The sequence below is a fragment of the Hyaena hyaena genome, unplaced genomic scaffold (assembly GCF_003009895.1).
Source record: "Hyaena hyaena isolate Hyena2069 unplaced genomic scaffold, ASM300989v1 scaffold_208, whole genome shotgun sequence".
Lineage (NCBI taxonomy): Eukaryota > Metazoa > Chordata > Mammalia > Carnivora > Hyaenidae > Hyaena > Hyaena hyaena.
This window is the reverse complement of record NW_024080839.1, coordinates 525,003-547,436: the sequence shown is the minus strand read 5'-3', so window position 1 is coordinate 547,436 and position 22,434 is coordinate 525,003. Positions and strand designations below refer to the sequence as shown.

Sequence of the window (22,434 nt, the reverse complement as noted above, 5' to 3'; positions counted from 1 at the left end):
AACTGCCTAGGGAATTACAAATGCAGGATTTGGGGACCCAGCAGCTTTGTGGACTTGTTCCAATGAGAATACAGGATGCACTTGAAATAAAGAATGTTTCTTTGTGACTCATTAAGTTCCTCTTCGTTCCTCTCTATTAGGCATGTGTCTGCCATGCCAGGCAAAGCTATGACCTTCAAAAGTGGAAGAGTCAGGCGGAAATAAAAACATTCCACTTCAGCGCCTAAACCATGTGCCTCTTAATCTGAAATAAATCTGTGACAACTGACAGCTACTTCTTTCAGACAGTTGTGGAGAAAGGCTTGACTTGTCCTAGTAAATCAGACACAGGCTTCATTATTTTTAGTCTCGTTAAAAAAAAAAAGTTACCATAGCAACCGCACCATCATCTAGGGCAAATATTATCTAAGTCAATAAAAGGAAGAGCTGTCCCAAATACCCAGTACTTTGAAAGGAAGAAATATCTTTTCAATAAAATTAATTTCTTCCAAGATGTCACCATTTGTCTTCATTTATAAACCCAGTTTCCCCCCTCTACATAAGAGATATTAAAAGCAACATACACCTTTATCAAATCTAAGGCTAACCTTTTTTGTATATGTTTGCAGAAAATCATTAATTCTATTAATTCTTTGAAACATATAGCTTCATTAGTGGCCTTTGCATTCATCTACAGGAGACATAATGGTAATCAACTTGACCCTTGGATACAGAATTGTGTATTCTGAGGGGACAATGGGGAAAAACATATCAGAGCACGCACATGTCTTCTCAGTTCTTAAGAGGTCATCAGAAGTTACACAGCAAACAGCTTTGTTCCTGTGGGCCCTCACTTACTACCTGTGGAACAGAGTGGATATTCAGAGTTGGATGGCTCAATTAATGGCTTGGTTAATTTGACTCTGTTCTTGGTCAGAAATGAAATTGTTTGGGAGTATTTATGAAGATTTATTCATTTACTGAATTTTAGAAACATGCTAAAGTGTGTGCCTCCAAAGTGTGAGATTTGGACTTTCAAAACTAAATCTTACCCTGTAGACTTTTTTCTTAATGAAAAATGTGTTGTCAGTTTTAGTATCAGATCAAAACACCACAGGCTGGCTGGGGAAGCAAGCTCAGTGCCACCTCATGTCTCCTGGTTTCAGGATGCTGGTGGGGTCTTCAAAGACAGCTTCCTCTATTCTCAGACTCACACTATTTTCCTTTTTTCCACATTTAGTACCTTTGAAATCAGGGTATGTGTAACAATTAAAGGCATGATATAATTTCTTATTGGCAGCTTCTTATTTCTTAGAGGTACACACAGTGATGATGGGAAAGAAAGAGAAACAACATTTGTTGCCTGTTTCATGTAAAAAGCACTGAGAGGAGCAATTTATAGGTGTTATTTTCTAGAATCCTCACATGAAGCCTCTGAAGGAGGCATTTTCAGTTTTGTGGAAGGCCGAGACCCACAAGATTATGGGGCTTGTCCAACGTCACAAGCTGACAAGTGTCAGACTCAAGATTTGAACACAAATCTGGATGACTTTATTGTCATAGGAACCTTTGGGTTTTTCCATCTGACTTGTGCTTAGCTTGTTCCATTCAGAAAAGAGTTTGCAAACCTTTAAATTAGTGTTAGATATTAGGTTGGTGTTAGGAAGGAACTTATGAGTCGTAGGGTTCAGCTCTATCACGTTACAGGTTAGGAGACTGAGGCTGAGGGAAGTGACCTGCCCATGCCAGTCACAAAGGAAGCTGTACCACTGAGAGGCAGCATGGCTGAGATGGGGAAGAGAGTCACCAGGCTCTTGTAATGTCTTCATCTCTTCCATACACTGTCCACCCCAGACACTCCCCATGTGGGGCTGCCTCCATGGACCAGGCCTCAGTTGCTTAGTCTCCCTTTCAAGGCACTGACACTCAGCTCATTCCTCCTCTGTTCTCATGCTTCCCCAGACCTCAAGATTATTGCTCATCTACGCATCTTCTCCCTTCTCCTTATCCCTAGTGAAGCTGTTTCTCATCACTTATCCTTCAAAGTGACAATGAATCCATATGAAGATGAAAATGGAACAAGGTAAGAGAAGATTCTCCAGGGCCTGGGCTTGGAGACATCAAGCCACATCTTTGTTTGCTGCCTCAAGAGAGTGCCTTTAATGGTGGAAATGTCAATAGAGATGGTAGAGAAAAAGACATAGTCATAGACTATGGCCCCAAGATATTCTGCAGGTATTAGAGCCTTAGTTAGGTAGCCTTTGAAATCACAGAGCAACCTCTCACTCTGCTTGGAGAGAGGCAACTGGTGTGACATAGTCCAAGGACTACAAAAAAGTGGCATCCATACATCATTCCCCTTTTCCATACCTGTGATGAAATTGATGAGCCATTGCCCTCCTCACTGTAACCATTCCGACGTCCTCTTAACACAGTGTCCCAGGCAGCGCCTTTTGACACTTGGTTGTAGAGATGAAACAGGCATATGTCATCCCCACTGCTCTCGGAGGCTTTGGAGGGGGCAGATTACAAAATAATAAGCCTCTACTTCTCCCAAAGGAAAAAGGAGAAAATAATCACTGAGTTACAGAATCGTTTTAAGACTGAGAGATAACATATGTAAGAATACAGTGGACCTCATGGATCCTGGTACATAGTAGGTGCTCAGTAACTATAAATTGCCATTCTTATGAGGTTAATGCTGATGGGGAGGTAGGTGGGATGTACAGCTCTTTATTATAAGGCAACTGGAGATTGTGAAAGAAAGGTACTCTTGGTATCTCTTTGTCTTTATCTTGTGACATTGTAGACACAAGTATGTATATTTCAGTTCCGATCTATAAGGATTGAAGAGTCCTCTTTGGAAACACAGCTCAGGATGGCAACTTACCATTGGCAAACTCTAGGCCCAGCAGGTTAAGAAGGTCACACAGGGTAAGCAGTCTGTGCCACAGTACCCCGGTTATGGTTATGCTACTCACAGGCTGAAGGGCTGAAGAAAGTCCTTTATTCTGAGCCCAGTTCAATTTTCTATGAAACACATAATAATCTGACTCTAGAGATAGGTATATTGATGGTATAGTGATGGATTCACCAAGGGTAGTTACATGTTTTGAAAAAAATCAGGCCCTGAATGAGTAGCTTGTATTTAAAGAACACTTTTCTTTGCAGAAAATAAGAATGCTTTTTAAAAAAACTTCTTTATTTTGTATTATTTGCTTAATGTGCTTAAGTGTCTCTGGCTATGTCATCATTTGCTGTGACATGTAAACTCCTAAGGGCTGGGATGATGTCTGCTTCATTTATTTTTTAGAGGACCCAGAAAAATGCTGTGACCAACGAGGTTTTTAATCCATTTGTATGCTACTATTGTAGATTGGAATAGAAATTGTGTCCCATGCTCATGAGGAATATTATTTCATTCTTAGTTTAGACTTTCCAGAATCAGAAATCTGATGAAATATTTCCATTAGAACACCACTGAATATCATTACATGCAGCACAAATGTTTACTTATGGGTTTATTTTAATTCTTGAAGTATCAATATTAATTGATTTTTCTGATATAAAAGCCTGCCCAATGTAAAAAATGTGAAAAATGCCAAAATCTATATGGAAGAAATAAAAAATCATCTTTAATTCCTGTGCCAGAAGATAATCACTTCAAACATCTTGGTGTTTTTTTTAATATGACTCATTTTAAAGTGTTATTAATATTATCTAATACTTAACTGATTTTAAGACTTTCAAAAGGTTTCATCCTTCCTTTGATTTCCATCCTTTCAGTTAGTGATCTTGTGTTCTTTCCAGGAAGAATTATTGTTTTGTTATTTTCAATGTATTGAAATGAGCTGTAAGTTGAGGGAAAGAGTCTGCTGCAAACTGCAAGTGGCTGATTCCTGTTTCGAAGGAAAATTGTGGTTCCCATGAAGGAAAATTAATTCATTTGCCCCAGTGCATTTGTTCCCCTGAGAACCAGGTGAACTACTTTTGACTGTTTCCCTAGGATTATGTCACCCACCAAGGTAACTTTCTGTTTCAGTAGGTGATGTTAAGAAACAAAACAACACCCTTTAAGTTAATCAGTTTTGGAAAATAGAGACTGGCTTTATATCCCAAGGCTTTGATGTGTTTAGTGGTTCCTGTAAGGATCTGCCTCTCTTTTGTTTTGATTGACAAGACCCTTCCTATATATTTGAGCAGTCAAGCAGCCCGGTGACAGAGGGTAGAGACATTTACCCAGAGCAAACTTCTATCACTCATCGTGATTTTCTGATATCTTGGGTGCAAGTGTGAACCCTAAAAGCAGTTAGCTCCAGCGAGATCAGGTAAGTGCTTCTCCATATTTGTAACTTCATTCCACCAGAAGGGAAGTCTGAAGAACCCTGCTAAGGTGACAGATCAGAAGTGGATCAGTAGAAATGGATCAGACTGAGAGATCAGATTCCAAAATAAATAACTTTGCAGCAATATTGACTGATTTTAAGCAATAACGAATTGAGGATGTTCCATAAATGCAGTGTCCACTCTTACTTTAACATCCAGGTGTGTTCTGTCCAGTGAGTCAAACATGAAGGGAATGATTCTGGCTCCTGGGAAAGCACTGAAAATGACCAACAGCCAGAGAGAGTAGCCTTGACAGTAGATTGGGATTGTGGTTTAATCAATATGCTTTCCAATATGTAGATTTAAACTAAATCACAACTAGGTGACTATTACAGGGGAGCTATAGAGCAGAGTCAATCTGTGGCTAATATGATACATTTTTATGAAGACTGCCACATCAGGTGCCAGGTTTCATAATATCTTGTGCATACCCATGTGTTATGGTGGGTTGGGTGAATAACAATACATCTGAGGCATATAGTTTTCATTTATCTATGCCCCTCCCATTCACCATCCATGACACTGAAAATATAATTTTGAGCAGGCAGGTAACATGGCACCAAGTACCCTAGATCTGAGCATAAATAATTTGTGTGTATTCATGTATTATGTTGGGTTATGCATTCCTTTTGGTGTGACTCATATTTTGCATTTATTTTGAAGAGACCATTGGAACAAACTTCTTTAACACATAAGTCAAGTCCAGCAGTTGGATCGCAACAAGGAGAAGCCTGAGGATACCCTGGGAGGGCTGGGTGTCTAATGAGCACAGTGGGTCCATGGAAACCATGCTGGAGTCAGTTAGAAGAAAACTCGGGGATCTGTGTTGGAGTTTGTGGGCATTTACAGTTACTTGGCTCATTTTTTCTGAAATGCTAAGAGCAAGGTACCATCATATCATTCGTTGCTCCCTCAAAGGAAGCTGGCTCTCTTAATAAACTGTCTTTCCCTTCCCTCTGTGAAGGAACGCCATGAAGCTGGCATACCTTTTCCTTGGCCCCATGGCCCTCTTCCTCCTGGCTGGCTGCAGCTGTGTCCTCAGTACGTCCGGTGGGAACCTGCTCACTTTTGTGGGTTGTGCCGTAAGGGAGTTTACTTTCCTGGCCAAAAAGCCTGGATGCAGGGGCCTTCGGATCACTACGGATGCCTGCTGGGGCCGCTGTGAAACCTGGGAGGTGAGTCTCAAGACAAGCCCAGGTAGCAAACCTTCAGGGCCCGCCACCTGGGTTGATTACTAAGTGTTTACTTCTTTTTTTTTTTTTTTTTTTTCAAAAAACACAATGTTTATTGAGTATCTACCCTGCTTATTACTGTGTAACACACTAATATACATAAGATATAACTTTTATATAATTCTATGGATTATACAATCATGTATAGTTTAACCTTTATGGACCCTCTAAGAATGGACACCTTTGTACAATTCACCCAGAGTAGGATCAGAACCCAGGATTCCTCACCAAGCCCAAGACGCTAAGATTTCCATTGTGTTTGACTAGTTTGTTTAGGGGACATCTGTTGTGGGTGGCCTGGTACTTTCTTTAGAAAAGCTTAATCCTATGAGAGCAATTTACTAGCTATTCCTGGACACAGCCGTCCTGTTTCCTTCACTGTGAACAAGTATGGCAGTTTCTTTAATCTTTATAAAAGGAGTCTTAAGTGTTCACTTTTTAAATAAAATGAGGTAGAGTAAGACATTTATGTGGAATTTTTAAAAAATAACAGTTATTTGGCATTCTCCAAAAGTAACCTGAAAGAAGCATGATCTTGCCCCACTAACAAAGCACTGATAAAATTAATACTTTTATTTTACACAGTGTCGTATATTTGGGAATCATCTTTAGGAGGTTACCATGTGCTATTATTCTACCAATTTAACAGATGGCAGGAGGAATTCAAGGAGTAAGTGACTGCAAAGTTATGTAGCCAGTCAGTAGAAAGTTGGGAATAAATCTTTGGCTCAAGCATGCAACCCAAACTTCTCTATATTCCTCTACCTGTGATACAGCCAGTCAATTACCAAGATGCAGACCTTGAACTATCTAGCGGGTGACGGCAAGTTCTCAGTTCTTCCCTCAGTGGCTCATGCACAGCCCTGCCCTGCCCCAGCTCCCCACTGCAATTCATAGGGGCCTTAGGGATTGTCACTGACAGATCCACCAAGTCCCTTTGTATTCAACGATATCCAGTCTTTGAAGAGGTATTGCATTATAAATGAGGATAAAAATCTTGGACAAAGTTAGAACCCTCTTGGGCTGAGATGAAGAGATGTTTGCCAGGTGAGCAGAAAAGAGGCCCATTCAGCATCCTGTCTCATCATGACCACAGAGTGACTATTGACTCTTTCTCCTGAGGCCCAACTTGGTTACTAACGAAGCACCAGCTCTGATTCAAAAGCCATCCCCTGGCTCAAAAAACTTTCATGACTACCTACTACTGCAAATTCCAAAACCAACTTCCAAGGTCTTCAGCAATATGAAGTCTGCCTCTTTTCCCAGAGGGTCTATACATATCTTGAGCTCTGGTCTTGTCAGACTGATTTTGAAAAGTTTTATTAAACACCGCTTTAAATCTCACTTTTGGTCTTTTTCTCATATCCCTTCTCATTTCTATCTATCATTATTAAATATATTCTTTGATGTTTGTGTGCAGTGCCAACTCCTTCCCCAGCAGTTTCTGACTTGCTGGTCATCCCTGACTCTTGTTCACCTTTTGTCTAATTTTTTCCCCACCACACAACACTAGATTCTAAGTTTTTTGAGAGTAGAGTTTCATTGCTTTGCCTTTGAAAGCTCTTGTTGAAGGTCATATATGAAAAAGACCTTCAATAAATATGTATTGCATTACATGGGATTGACCTCTATCTGGAGTCATACACCTTTTATTTTTAAGTTTATTTATTTACTTAAGTAATCTCTACACCAAACATGGGGCTTGAACTCATGACCCTGAGATCAAGAGTTGCATATTCTTCCAACTGAGCCAGCCAGGTGCCTCCAGAGCTGTAAAGCTTTTAACCTGATTGATGCTAACTTAGAAGTTGGTGACCACTGTGAGAGGACACTGCCTTCAGAAAAAACAGCCATCCATTCAGGGACTCAGAGAACAATCTGCTACGGCTTAGATAAAATTATGGCCCCATGATTGGATTGAGTTCTGGTGGCAAAGTTTCCAAATTAAATAACATGACTCCACCTAATTAGCTTTATTTTTGTATCAACCAGGGGCTTGGGACTTACTGGCCAAATAAAAATTCAATTACTAAGGATACTGTGGCAGGGTTGGTATCTTCTCATGTTCAGGGCTCAGCCTAGCCATGCATATTCCTACTCAAAGTCCATTTCTCAGCCCTTTGGAACTCTCTCTGGGCCTGCATTTCAAACCTTGTTTCCTTCAACTAAGCTCATTTTCTCTTCTCTTTAAAAATTGATGAATTACTTTAATTGATTCCTGGTCACCCACAGGAGGTCAGGGACTATGTCTTCACTGGAGAAATAGAAGCACCAAGACCTTTAGAGAACAAGATTTTCCATAATGTTAGCCAGCTTTTATTTATGCCTTTACTGTACTATGTAAAGGGGGGTTACTTATAGAAAATTTAAAATAAGAAAATGAGATTTATTTTCCCAGTAATCTAAAAGCTTCTGAGATATAAAGTGCTTATTTTTGGTAACTTAACTGGAGAGCATGTCTGAAAAATGAGGATGTCTGTGACAGCAAAGTAACTGGATTTACTCCAAAGGTAGAACTATTGCTGAAAAGAGCCTTTGTTCACGGTCTGGATTTAGGGTTGCCAGATTTATCAAAAAAACAAACCAAACCAAACCATGATGTCAGTTAAATATGAATGTCAGATAAGCAACAATTGTTTTTTGGGACCCAGCTGGTCCCAAATCAAGGCCTGGCAAGGAGGGAGGTGGGGGAGAAAATACTCCAGTCTCACTCTGCTCTGTGTCCTGATCTTCTCCTGAAGTACATGGGAAGGAAGAGAGCAAGGGAGCTCATTGATTCAGTCCATAAATATTCAACCTGAGTAGTAGGTTGAATAAGTGAGGAGAGTGGATCTAAGAGGGCTAATGGATGAAATCCAGCAAGTTATCTTCTGGGGTGCTTCGACAAAATGCCATAGACAGTGTTGTTGGCTGTGAGAGTCATAAGGCATCTGTAGGCTTCTTATTACCCATGCAGTGAGTAGAGACATACTGTATACTAAAAAATTTTGTTGTTTATTTGATACTCAGATATTACTGAGTGTCAGATTTTATCTGGTGCCCCTGCTTGAGATTCCAAATTACTGAGAGTAAGGGGATGTGAAGCAAACTGAGGAGGGTAAAATGCTACCTGGAAAGTAGGAAGAAGCAGTGATATCAGATTGAGCTCTTCCACACACTCCTGTCAAAGACAAAGCCATTATTTTCATGATATTCATGTAAGAAGTTAATCCGGATTCTCCACTTAATATATTTTGTTTACCCAATACAAGTGAAGGCATTGTTTTTTCAAAGCTTGTAAGTTGTTATTTTTATTGTTACTTCCTTATTCTTACAACTACTCTGATAAGAACAATAGATTACATTTACTGAGCACTTACTTGGTGCTGGACATTGTATGGTACATATATCATCCTACTGTATCTCCATGTGAGGTAGAGATTTTGTTTTACAGAGGAGGAATCTGAGGCTTCACGAAGTCAAGTGGACTTTCCAAGGTCTTCAGCAAATGGAAGAATAGGGGCTCAAGGTCAAGGGTCTGACTTGATTTGAGATTTTTTTTACACATATTTTGGTCTGTTATTTATTTATTTATTTATTTATTTAACCTCACCATGCCATGAATTCCTAGGCAATGGGTTCTAGCAGTTCTCACAAAGTGTGCTTCTCTGGGTGGGGTAGGCTGGCACTTCAGCTGAACCCAAGTGCTTTCTCTTTTGTTTCCTTCTTTTTCTGATCATTTTCCTTCACACACTTTAAGAAGCTATCTCGGCTCTTTGAGTGCTTAACATGCTCAATACATACATTAATTCTCTTGGCAAGAATCTTTCCCTTAACTTGTTTGTTTACAACAATGCCAAGAGTTTGCTGGGTAACACTGGAAATTTCCAGTCTTGTCATAGTTAACATTTTTGAGGCATTCCGTTTTGAATAGTGCCCATCCCCTTAATGTTCACAATATCAGCTTTCTTGTAGTAGTATCTCATGTAGGTGGCCAAAGCAACTCCATGTTTTCTAGAGGGCCTAGAGAATATATAGTGGGTGCCTCTTCTCTTTCCCTTTGTGGTGGTCATTTCGTCAAATTACGGGAAGACAGGGGTTTGGCTACAGGGTTTAGGATTTTAACTACTACTTTGTGCTGATTTCCTGATCTATATGCTCTTTATAAAATTATCTTTGAATTCAAGATGTATAAAAGGTGAAGGCAGGAAGTGAATCCTTTGATTATCAGGGCAGCGCTCAGGGCATTCCTGAACCGGCCTTGCTGTTTTCTGTCATTAATTCCAACCAGTAGTTATTGAGAAACTCCTGGGTGATAGGTACTGCTCGGAGTAGTAGAGGTGCAACAGTGAGTAAAATGGGTAAAAATCCCTGTCCTACTGGAGTTTGCTTTTTAGAGTGGGAAAAATACAACACAAATTAATAAAATATGTAATATGTCCCATGATATTAACAGGTGCTATGGAGAAGAAAAAGCAGGAAGATGGTGGGAAGTGGCGGGGTGTGGAAATGGAATGTTATGATTATAAATGAGATGGTCAGGAAAGGCTTCTGTGAGAGTGTGATGTTTGAACAAAACATCAGGCTGGTGAAGGTGTCGATCATAAGGCAGAAGAACGTTCTAGGCCCAGGGACTACCAAGCCAAAGACTCGGGGGCACAACTGTTCTTGGTGGATCTGGGGAACACTCAGGAGACACTGTGACAGGAGCAGAGTGAGGAAGCCAGTGAGACGGGGTGGCTGGAGATATAGCAGGAGGTGCAGGTGCGGGGAAGATGATGGAGGGTCTTGAGGGTGAACGTCTTTGACTTTTCCTCTGAGTGCGAAGGGAAATCACTGGGGCTTTGAGCAGGGAAGAGATAGGAATCTGACTTACATTTTGAAAGAATCACTGGGGCTGCTGTGCTGCAAATTGACAGTAGGAGGTAGAAGAGAGACCAGTTAGAAGACTTTTGCCATGATCAGGATTATTCATTTGCTGAATATTTATTGAGCACTTGCTATGTGCCATGGGCTCTTTGGGAGCTCAGGATCTGGTACAGAAAGAAGGTTGCTGCTTTCAGAAATTTGCTTTCTATTGGGAGGAGACAGATTCACAAGTAAACACTTGACTAATGAGTTAATTTATGAAAGTAATTAACGGTACTGAGAACAAGAAACAAGAGGTCATGTTCTAATGGGTTCCCTGTTTTCTACCTGTGAGGATAGAAGCCCATTCTGGAACCCCCCTACATTGAAGCCCATCATCGAGTTTGTACCTACAATGAGACCAGACAAGTGACGGTCAAACTGCCCAATTGCGCCCCTGGAGTGGACCCTTTCTACACCTATCCTGTGGCTGTCCGCTGTGACTGCGGGGCCTGCTCCACAGCCACCACGGAGTGTGAGACCATCTGAAGCTGGCATGGCCTACAGAACACAGCTGGTGGCTTTGAGCTTCACGGACTCCCGTGCATGGACAGCATAAGCAGCTATACCCCCTGGATTCAAGGACTATTTAATTTGACCACCTGAGGAGGTTCTCTGTCTCTCTTAGGTCCAACTCAGGCATAAGGCCCAGAGGCAGCATACTGATGCTAAAAATGCAAAACAACATTTGTGTTTTCACTAAAATAATTTCTCTAGTTCACACACTTTCAAATTAATTTGTTTGCCTTGAATCTCAGAACATTTTTTGTATATACCATGATCCTCCTCCAATCTGGATTTATAATATGCCAATAGTTTAAATGCAGAGGGACTAATTAGGAAATGGGTCTAGAAAGTCTTTACATTCCCATCTTTTATTTAACAATTGGTCTTCAACTAGATTTATGATCAAAGAGCCAGATATTAATAAAGCCAATGTTTTATCCTCAAGCCCCCAAAGAAAATCAAATTGCATGCTTCTTTAGAGAAAATACTTCCTTCTTCTTTTAACTGAGCACTTATCTCAGATTAAAAAGTGCTCACATTAAAAAGGGGAGGGCAATAGTAGCTCAAACTGAAACAAGTTTGGTTCTGGGTGATTCTTTTCCCAAGCAAAATCCTTGAAGTTGCCTCTTAATGAAGATTCCCCTTTGTGATAAAAAACAAACAAAACCAAAACAACAAAACTCAGAAGAAAATGTGAACTAGAGCCATGATTTAAGTTTAAAACTGTACAGAACTAAACTCTGGGTTTAGACTCATGTGATGCTCTCCCAAAGCGATGGCCAAAATGATTAATCACAAATATTCTTTCCCATTTAGCATATTTCAAATTTAAGTTGTAATTTTTTAAATCTGGGAATTTTGCATGATTTTATAGGGGTAAAGCTGCAGTGCTGGCTTGGGGGAAAGTCCGTGATCATCTAGGTCTTGTGCTTTCTAAAATCTTACAGCAGCTGATTCTCTGTGACTTTTTTTGTTTTTAAAACTCTGGTATTATACAAGTGTCTTTAATTCCGACATTTTGAGGGTTGAAATGACCTCTGTTCCTTTTTTCACAACACTCCAGAAAAATCTGTATTAATGCCAATAAAGCATGTTTTTTGTCTTTTGAATTCATGAAAACTTTCAAAAGAGTCTTTAATCTTTAATATACTTGGAATAACAATAGCAAGCACACTCAAAATGAATTTAGAAGTTATTTTTACTTACACATTAATTTAGAATGTCATGTTTAGTAAGAGACACAGACAAATGACTGGATATCATAAGTCCCAAGGTGACTCCATCTGGACTCATATCCCTGGCATATCCCAGCTGGGAGCCAGGAGCCCTCCTTGAAGGAGGAATGGACAAGTCCTCATGAAATCAGTAACATAATGATTGGGGTTGATGGTCAAGGACTGGGATGCTGAGGTGAACATCTGGGAACAAAGAACATGAGCAAAATTCACCCCAGTCCTTAGGGCAGGTCTGTTGGTAGGCAAAAAAGTCACTCTAACACAAAAAGTAGTCGAGAGCCTGGGATCTCGGCCAGACAGTGGGTGGCAATTGGGAATAACACTGGGTAGCACCTCACAAGTGTTTCAACCCATCCCTAAGAACTTCCCTCAGAATTTTCTGACAGGAACAGCTGCTTCTTAAAGAAACTTAGGGAAAAATAGCAGAAGCAGGAGGGGCTTGCCACAGTTTGAGAGGTGACTACAGCATCAGTAAGGGGCCAGGCAGGAAATGCGTGATACTCTGTGGTCAGACATTGAGGACAGTTAAATGGAGATGCTATTTATAAACATGTGGGCAGAGTTAAGGAAACCAACAAGGAGTGATAAAATACTCTGAATGCTTGCTTAGAAGCAGTGAACATCCCTAGGCTGAAGGAGAAGAAGAGGAAGTGATTCTCAGACCCCAGAGAGAGCTGAAGAGGAATGTCTGAGATAGCTGTGACCTTTCTTAGGATGACCCAGCTGGTCCCAAATCAAGGCCTGGCAGGGAGGGAGGTGGGGGAAACAATACCCCTTTGCTCTGTGCCCTGATCTACTGGGAAGGAAGAGAGCAAGGGAGCTCATTGATTCAGTCCAAAAATATTCAACCTGGGTAGTAGGTTGAATAAGAGTGGAGAGTGGATCTAAGGGAGCTAATCGATGACATCCAGCATAGCTATCTTCTGAAGTGCTTAGCCGAAATGCCAAAGGCAGTATTGTTGGCAGTGAAAGTCATAGGCATCTGCAGCATCACAGTACTAAGACTCCTTGTGATGAATTGGGATGGGATACATAAGGAAAGGTATGTACTGGCTAATCAATATCTGTAACATTTGAGAGACATGGGAACAATGGTAATTGTCAGGACTGTGGGATTAGTTAGCTGTTAAGTGCAATCGAAGCACTCAGGGCATGGTGTGAAAGCCACATTTGAAGACACCCTCTTCTCCTGGTGCTGGAGGACAGATTGTGCTGAACAGTAGGCCTCAGACCTAAGTGGGAGAGCAGCTGAATTATTAAAAAGGCTTGGGGCACCTGGGTGGCTTAGTTGGTTGAGCATCTGACTCTTGATTTCAGCTCAGTCATGATCTCAGGGGTGTGGAAGGGAGCCCCATGTGAGGCTTCATGCTGTGGGTGGACCTGCTTAAGAATCTCTCTCTGTCTCTCCCTCTGTTCCTCTCCCCTGCTCTCTCTCTCTCTCTCTAAAAAAAATGAATAAATAAATAAAATAAAAAATAAAAAGTCTGAATCTACTACCCCACAGTCTCCTATCCTTAAGTCAAGTTCCTCCTAGGGATGGAGTGGGACAGGAAGACCTGGAATGGGGACAATTAGTGGATGAGCTTGAGATTCCCTTGAAGAAGGGGCCCATTCCTCCTTGCTAGAGGTCAGGCTCCCCTTGCTGAGACCAGGCTGAGGCCCCATCCACAGAAGATGCTTTACATGATAATACCTGCCCTCCCCGAATACTGCCCATGACCTCTCATGGATAGTTAAGTCTAAGGATGACTCCACTGGGGAAGGACTTTCTGTATGATGGGAGAACAAGATCTTCCATTGAAGCTGCCTGAGGACCTGATGAACTTAAACAGAGACAGGTTAGAATGCAAGTGACGATGGACCTGGAGGGTGTCTAACTCTCAACTCAGTGGGTGAGGGGGAGGGCGGCAGAATATAAGAATGGATAAGAGTTTTTTAATGGGAACACTGTCCCATGAATCAGGATTTAATATCTTTACTAGGGCACCTGGATCTGGTTCTAATGCGCTCTTGGGATGGCTCTGCAAAGCTTGGGGAAAATGTGGCTTATAGTAATGGACAGAAGATGCCAGAACTGTCCTCGAAGAATATTTGAGGGTAAAAGGCTTAGGGAGGTGGGCCTGCTAGAATGGATTTATTACATAAGACTGGAGAACTCACCAGTGGCTGTTCATTTGGAGGTTCACTGGACTCCCTTCACTAAAGTGCTAAGGAATGCACTAGTGAGGGGAACCTGCCTCACAGAGCAGCTCCATGGTGGTTGTCCTTTGTAGACTGGCAGAAAGGCAGGAGAAGCCACCATAGAACTGGGCTTCCTGATGTCAGCAGAGATGAGAAGGTCTGGAATAACAGACACCCGGTGATGACATGTAGCTGTAAGAAGCCAGTTGAGCATAATTGCTGTAACAGGGCCATACAACAGTAATCAGAAGACTCTGACTCAAAGGCTGTATGGTGCTGGGTAATATTCCATGATGTTCCGGTCCATGGTCTTAAAAAAACTTCTACAATAAACATGTATTAGAACCAAAAAAGTTGTTAGTTAAAAAGAATGAAATACCTCTCTCAATACTAACCTTGAACTTTTTTCAAACCTCTTTCTTCCCTCTTCCTTTCTCTCCCCTTCTCTCCCTCCATCCCTCATTTCCACAAATATTTTTTCCCCACAAATATTTATTACCCTAATTTTGTGAATGGCACTATTTGGGAAGTAAAGATGTAAATATTACTACCATTTATGGATTTTAAAGTTTTTACTCTGAGCAGGATCCTTTCTGTTAATTCTTCATAATTCTTGGGTCAACCATGCTCCTAGACACTGTAATGGCCATCTGACCGTTACCACCTTACACATGATGTAAGTGAAGCTCAGAGAAGTCAAGTAACTTGCCCAAGATGCTGATAGGCAGCATGTGCCATGTTTCCTTGACCTAGAACCCAACATTTTCCACTGGAGCATGACTCCTCTTTGGAGTGCTCCTTCCTAGTCATTACTGCTTGGGGAAGTCTTTGAAGTCATTGATCCTAGACTGTCTCTCACCATTAATTAGCATGTCTGCAGCCTCTCCTGGAGGTAGCTCAGTGCAAGCTTAGGGTGTTTCATGGAGATTGCAATTTTTTTCTAATTTCCTGTATAACCTTTAGGAAGATAATGCTTTGCCATAGTTCAAATCAAAGCTTACAACAGGAGAGCTAAGGGAGGAAAGGATTGGAGTCTCAAAAGGAAACTCAAAGACACTACTGTGGAAGTGAAGGTTATGTGCTCTTAACTGATTTTGCAGGCACCGTGAATACTGGGTGCAGGGCAATGGTGGTTCAGTGCCTTTAAGCGAGCTCTTGATAAACTCTCAGAAACTCCTTACTCTTGGAGATATGTTTATTTTGCAATTGACAAAAGGTAAGGAGAAGGGGAATTTCCTGAAAAGTTTTCCTATGTAAGTCTTTTGAGTGAAAACTATGAGTTCTCACAGCTTGTTCTACTTCTGAGTTTTTTTAAGCTCCATTGATTGAAACAGTAATTCATGCTTCCCTTCTTTCATCTACTGGGAAGTGAAAGGGCCACCAGGAAAGTACCAAATTTTGCTGCAGTGACCCAATTAACTCTTCAAGTTATTTAGGTTTTAAATGTAATAAAAAGCATTTCTGAGGTAATAAATGGATTGTATATCTTACTGAAAATAATGTGGCATTAACTAAAAATTTTATTTCATAAAGTTTCCTAGAGGACTATTTGTATTCTTCATCCTGGAGATGTTTCCCATAAAATAATGTGCCCCTTTTCAGTTTTCTTCAAAACATTAAAGCACATTATTAAGAAGTAACTTTGAATCCATTCTTTAGCCAATTCTGCAAATTTTATTTTCTGTGCAAAACTTCTACTAGTGAAAGTTTACTGGAATAAAAGAATTTTGGTTGCTATTTGCTAGATGAATCTTCTGGCATTTCTTTTACAAATTCCCTTTGTTTTAATGAGCGGGATTGTTTGGAATTGTGTACAGGGAGATCCAGAAAGCTTAGAGTCTGGTTGTTGGGATCCTGTAGTATCTGAAAGGGTGCTTAAGATCCCTGAAGAGGTGATGTCTAATAGTATGAAAAAGAAATAGGGAAAGGATGAGAAAAGAAGGAACAGGTGCAAAGTGCTGTAATTGATAGGTATGGCAGAGACTTGTCTCTAGTGTTAAGGAATTTAGAGGGATTATTCTCTCCTGTCTCCTCAGTTCCAGGTCCTCATTATCAGGAGTAAAGTAAACATTTTCTAAGTTCTTTGGCTTTATAATTGACTCTGAGTTCCCACGATTGTACAATTTCTTTAGTGTACTGAATAATTGACTTTTTTTAAAAGGCTTCCCAATATACAGGATCAGTTATATGCTTTGACCTTGATTGTGGGCCACTGGGGCTTCTGGAAAGTCATTCAAACCCTGAATACAACCACTCCCCAATAAACAAACAAACATTCTCCAAAAGAGAAGAAATTTTGCTTTAGCAAGGAATATCAGCATTACCAAAGATGAGAATGGTAATATTCTTTTGGTGATGTGGAAGAGATGATAACCAGCAAGAAATAAATATAGATATTCCTGAGTCCTAAATCATATGCAACTTAAAATTATTTAAAAGAGCATTTATTCACTTAAAATAAACTTAAAAATATGCATACACAAAAAAGGTTATGATGAATTATTAATGGTCATTATCTTGAGGAAGTATGCATGCAGAACTATGCACTTAAAATAGAAATTTAATTCTGTTCCTTTGCAGGTTCTTTCTACAGGAAATGTATGAACAGATCACGCTTTCTTGGCCTTGTTGTGTTGCTCATGCAGAGATTCCTAAGTATCTACACACCTTAGAGGTACACCGTCTAAGGAAGATGATCCAAGCTTCTAGGTTCTTTTGAACCTCCATTTTCTTCTCCTTTAAAATTTTTTTGTGTTTATTTATTTTTGAGAGGGAGCAGAGCACAACTGGGGGAGGAGCGAGAGAGAGGGAAGGAGACACAGAATCTGAAGCAGGCTCCTGACTCTGAGCTGTCAGCACAGAACCCCACAAGGGGCTCGAACTCACAAACCGTGGGATCATGAACTGAGCCAAAGTTGGATGCTCAACCGACTAAGCCACCCAGGCACCCCTGTTTTGAGCCTCCATCTTCTGTCTTCCTCTTGAAATTTGCGTATCAAGACTAAAATATGGGGGGGTGGGGGTGGGGAGCCAATTTTACTGAGTGGAATTAAGACATCAGCATTTAAAAATATGTTGGAAATGCTTTTAAGAGGAAGATTTTGTTCAGCTTTTAGCTCCTGCTTGAGCAAGCTCTGGAAGCTAATGCTGAAACATTTCTCTATTGAAACATAAACATCAGTTAATGAGAAATAAAGTCCAATTGAGATGGGCTGCAAATTTCAGCTTTTACAAAACCTAAGCCAACTTCAGGACACAGCCCAAAGGAACCCACGTGCCATCAATCTGCTCATGCCAGTCTCTACGCTGTAAGCTGCAGACATGCGGAGGAGTCGAAGCAAGCAGGCTCTGGGCAGGGGGTTTCTCTTCTTCAGTTCTTGATCATTTCAATGTGCTTTAGTAGAAATGTTTTTATTCAGATAAGGGGAGGCTTTCAGATATCTTGGACTGGTATTTTCCATTAACGTTGCCATAAAGGGATGGGGAATCAAACACTTAAAAATTACTAGTAAATGGATTCTTGACAAGAGATTGATTGTTGATGCCAGTTTTCTTCCTCTATTAGTTTCTTATGAAGAAGAGAAAATAGGCTTTGCTTTGTGGCCTGGTGAAGGAAGTGGAGGGTATGCAGGGCTGTGACGGTCCCTGGTGTAAGAAGTACTTTTTGGCAACGATACCAGTGGTTATGACCAAGAAGTCAAGGATACATTTGTAATAATGAAAAGAATCTTTGGTAGTATTCTGTTTTGGGATTTGACTAAACACTTCCAAGAATGCTAGCCAGTTTGGGGAGCCAAACAGCTCCCAGGTATAAAGGCTTTCCTAGTTAAAAAATATTTTCAGTTTTGGGGCACCTGGATGATTTAGTCAGTTAAGCATCTGACTTTGGCTCAAGTCATGATCTCATGGTTTGTGGGTTCAAGCCCCAGGTTGGGCTCTATGCTCAGAGCTCAGAGCCTGCTTTGGATTCTGTGTCTCCCTTTCTCTCTCTGGCCCTCCCCCACTTATTCTCTCTCTCTCTCAAAAATAAATAAATCAACTTTTAAAAAAGCATTTTCATTTTAAAGTTATCTTAGGACACAAGTGGGTTCCTTCAGCCTAGAGTGTGAAGGAGGACACCTGATTTTGAGCACCAAAGTCAGAACTCTGTCAGCAATGGAAGCAGAAGGTGGTCCTTTGCAGAGGTGGTGGTCCCTGAATGACTGTATCTGCACAATGACATCAAGTCTTTATTCTGGAATGGAATCACTGATATCTTGTGAGATAATTAGTAGGCTATTTGCAGGTACAAAGGAAGTGGTAACCTTTGTACTCTTTCTTGATTGAATGAAGGCAGGTATGATTTGCCTTCAGGACTTCTTCAACAACAATGGGATTTGAATATGATACATTTCAGCGTGTGTGTGTGTGTGTGTGTGTGCGCGCATGTGCATGCGCATGCATGCATGCAATTTTTAAAAATGTTTTTTAAGTTATTTTGTGAGAGTGCATGCGTGTGAGTGGGGGAGGGGCAGAGAGAGAGAGGGCAGAGAGAGAATACCAAGCAGGCTTCACGCTGGCCCCCCACAGCCCCATGTGGGGCTCCAGCTCACAAACCATGAGATCATGACCTGAACCAAAATCCAGCCAGACGGTTAACCAACTGAGCTACCCAGGTGCCCCTGTGCATGCAGTTTTTAAAGAGTTCTTATAAACAAGGGGTGTTTGGGGGGAAACAAAGCATGGTCCACGTGATGTTTAGTAAAAATACATTGAATAATTGAATACAAGTCTGTTTTGTGCTGAGGACACTGAAGATATAAATCTGTGGAATGTCCTGTTTAGAGGACATGTCTGTCATCTATCCTTATTTTGGCATCTAGCTCACCCCTGTCTTAAGCAATGTAGACAGAAGCTTCACCAGGAGTTTATGCCTCAGAAATTTGTTTTAGCTTCATTTTTATAAGTTTATAACTTCCTGTGATATGAAATTTTCTCATTTCTTCATGGAAAACAGTTTTGGAGGGCATTTTTCATCTTCCTTATAAACACCAAAAAACTTTAAGAACAGAAGCACTTCAGATCTTTCAAACCAGATGCTGCTTTTGCTGCTTTGAATTCCAAAATATGCTTATTACTTTAGTGCAGCTGGATAGCACATGATGAGAAAAAGGAAGGACTTTGGAAAAGCCTTTTTTATTCATCCAATAAGCGTGAACAACTCAAATATTAGCCTGCGGAGTAACCAAAGGGTAGTATCATAGAGACAAGCAAAGCTGATGGCTTCGTCATCAGGCAGCTACATGTTTGGATGTAAAAACAGAAGGTAAACTTGGTCATCTCGTAGATCAGTACCTCTCAAATTTTAATGTGCACACAGATTACCTGCAGGTCTTATTAAAATGCAGCTTTGGGGGCAACTGGGTGGTTCAGTCAGTTGAGCAGTAGACTTTGGCTCAGGTCATGATCTCACAGTTGATGAGTTCGAGCCCCACATTGGGCTCACTGCTATCAGTGCAGAGCCTGCTTCAGATCCTCCATCCCCCTCTCTCTGTCCCTGTCCCCTGCTTGCACTCTCTTTCAAAAATAAATGAAACATAAAACAATAAAATGCAGGTTTGGATTCAGTAGATCTGGAGTGGGCCTGAGTTTCTGTCGTGCTAACCAGCTCCACAGTAATGCTGCCAGTTGGTCCGCAGGACACACCTTAAGAAGCAAAGGGCTAGACACGTTCCCATTCTACCTGAGGCCTGGGGAAGGCAGTTTTCTCAAGTGAGTGATGAAGACACCCTCAGATCACTCAGAAATGAGGGTAAGGAAAAAAGACTGTTTAATGACTTAAAAGAACAAGGCATAAAACAAAGTGCAAGGTTAAAGAGTACATGAAGTAATATTCCATTAATTACAAAAGTGTACGTAGAACAGCCATTCTATAAGAAGCAGGTTGTAAGAAAGCCAAAGTTATTTCCCTGGTCTATCATTTCCCCTGTAGCGATCACATGGGGAGGCACATGGACTCTTTTCAGTTAGGATAGAATTCTGCTGAGATGTACTGAAACAGTAATGACTGTTTACTCAGAGCAAAAAACAATTTAAGCCAGGTGATGAGAAGAATGTAGAATTCATTAACCTTCTTGCCCATGGCTCCTCGAGGAGAACAAAATCCGATTGCTTTCAAAAAACTGATTTCAAAAATAGCAGGTGGTGGTAATTTTAGGTGTGTATTTGCAAAGCTGCCCCAAACATACCATCATGCCATGAAATTATTACTATTTTCTCCTGCAAAGAATTAACCTAAACTCTGAAGAACACTGGTGTGTGCAGGGCTATTGGGAAGCTCAGAGAGCCAACATGGCTTGTAGGTGAGACTCAGTTCTGGGCCTTGGGGACTGTCTCCTCATATTAGCCCAGACCTCCTATCCCCTAAAACATTGATCAGACCCTATTTGTCAAAGATGACTGCATATACTGAGAGGCTTGGAAGACATGGCCAAAAATACAACAAAATCACTCTGGCTATAGCAGCATGAAGCTCAAGGACACAGTGAAGTTTACCAGGGTAGAGCATGTTTAAAGCACACATGTACAAAACAACTCTAGATTTTGACATAATATTCCCTAGGGAGAAAAAAAATAGATTATGACCAAAATTAATCATGCAACTTTTACTCTAATTTCCTTTCATGGAAGTTAAAAGCCAAGAACAGGGGATGCTTGTGTGGCTTAGTTGGTTAAGCGTCTGACTTAGGCTCAGGTCATGATCTTTTGGTTCACGAGTCTGAACCCCTGCATCAGGCTCTCTGCTGTCAGAACAGAACCCCTCTTTGGATCCTCTGTCCTCCTCTCTCTGCCCCTCCCTGACCTGTGCTCTCTCTTTCTCTCTCTCTCTCAAAACTAAACATTTAAGAAAACAAAGCCAAGAACTGTTGCTGAACTTGCATCCCTGAATTCACAGATGAGCCAAACCCTCCTTGATCTATTCCTCCCCTGACCCACAGAGATCTGCAGTGAACACCACCCAGCCTCTGATGCCTGAAGTGCCTCTGTGTAGAGCATGGCATTTCATCTCCTCTCTGGCCTTTGTTGACTACTGACGCACCATGAACTGTCACTTTAGCTCATGTGTTTGCGTCTCATTGTTGTCGTTGTGCATGTGAAATGCCATCATTCCATTCAGAGATATTCCACTGAAGATGAATAAATGGCATTCATACAAGCAACAGTCTTTCCAGATATCATGAAGTCACCCTCTTCAGGTTTTACGTCATGTTAGTGCTTCAGAAACTTTCAAGATAATTTCTTCACTCATATTCCTTGGTCAGTTTCTCTTGACCATCTGCTTGTGGATGGGCAAGCGTGATGACCCACCGCATTGATACTGAAGACCCAAAGAATATTGTCCAGCATTTCATCATTTTTCATGAATGGTGAGGTGGAATTATCTAGAATTATTATATGATTAATGCTGGAACGCTCTTCACGTGAACAGACCTCTTTTCTTCCTTAGACCTCCAGAAGCCCCAGGCAGAACTTAGCACACTCTGGGAGAATCGTCAAGTGTGTGTCTTTGCCTTGTGTTTACTTTTAGTTTTCTCTCTATTCTCTAAATGTTTCCTGTTTAAAAGGACCTAACTTCCTTTGTAAGAAACTTGATTTCCCTCATCTTCTTTTTCCTTTTCTGTTCCTAACGGTTCTTGAAATGAAATTATTTTGTTGAGTTTCCTTATTTGTACTTGGGCAACCCATTCAATGACTGTTAAGAGAATAGCTGGTGACCTGTGGCTCTCACCTTTGAGAGAGAATGCACGTGTGACATTCTGGTCTCTAAACATAGGGGCTGAAGACATAAATGGTTAGGTAATCATCTCCAGCATGGTGTCAAGCATTCCTTTAAAGCAAAACCTCAACTTCTAATTTTCCAACACTTTGGTCTCCTGGATGGGTTTGCCTTTGTGAATGCAATACTGCATCTTTATAATGCTTATTTATTTTGAGGAGAGGAGGTGATGGGCAGAGGGAGGAAAGGGAGAGAATCCCAAGGAGGCTCT

General features: G+C 41.0%; 1 protein-coding gene across 1 annotated transcript; it reads left to right on the top strand.

Moving 5' to 3' along the window:
• Positions 1-5,336: 5,336 nt before the first annotated feature.
• GPHB5 (glycoprotein hormone subunit beta 5) lies at positions 5,337-10,973 on the top strand. The gene is made up of 2 exons (XM_039242108.1): positions 5,337-5,540; positions 10,785-10,973. Exons 1-2 carry the CDS (start codon positions 5,337-5,339, stop codon positions 10,971-10,973), a joined length of 393 nt encoding a protein of 130 aa, XP_039098039.1.
• The last annotated feature ends 11,461 nt before the right edge of the window (positions 10,974-22,434 follow it).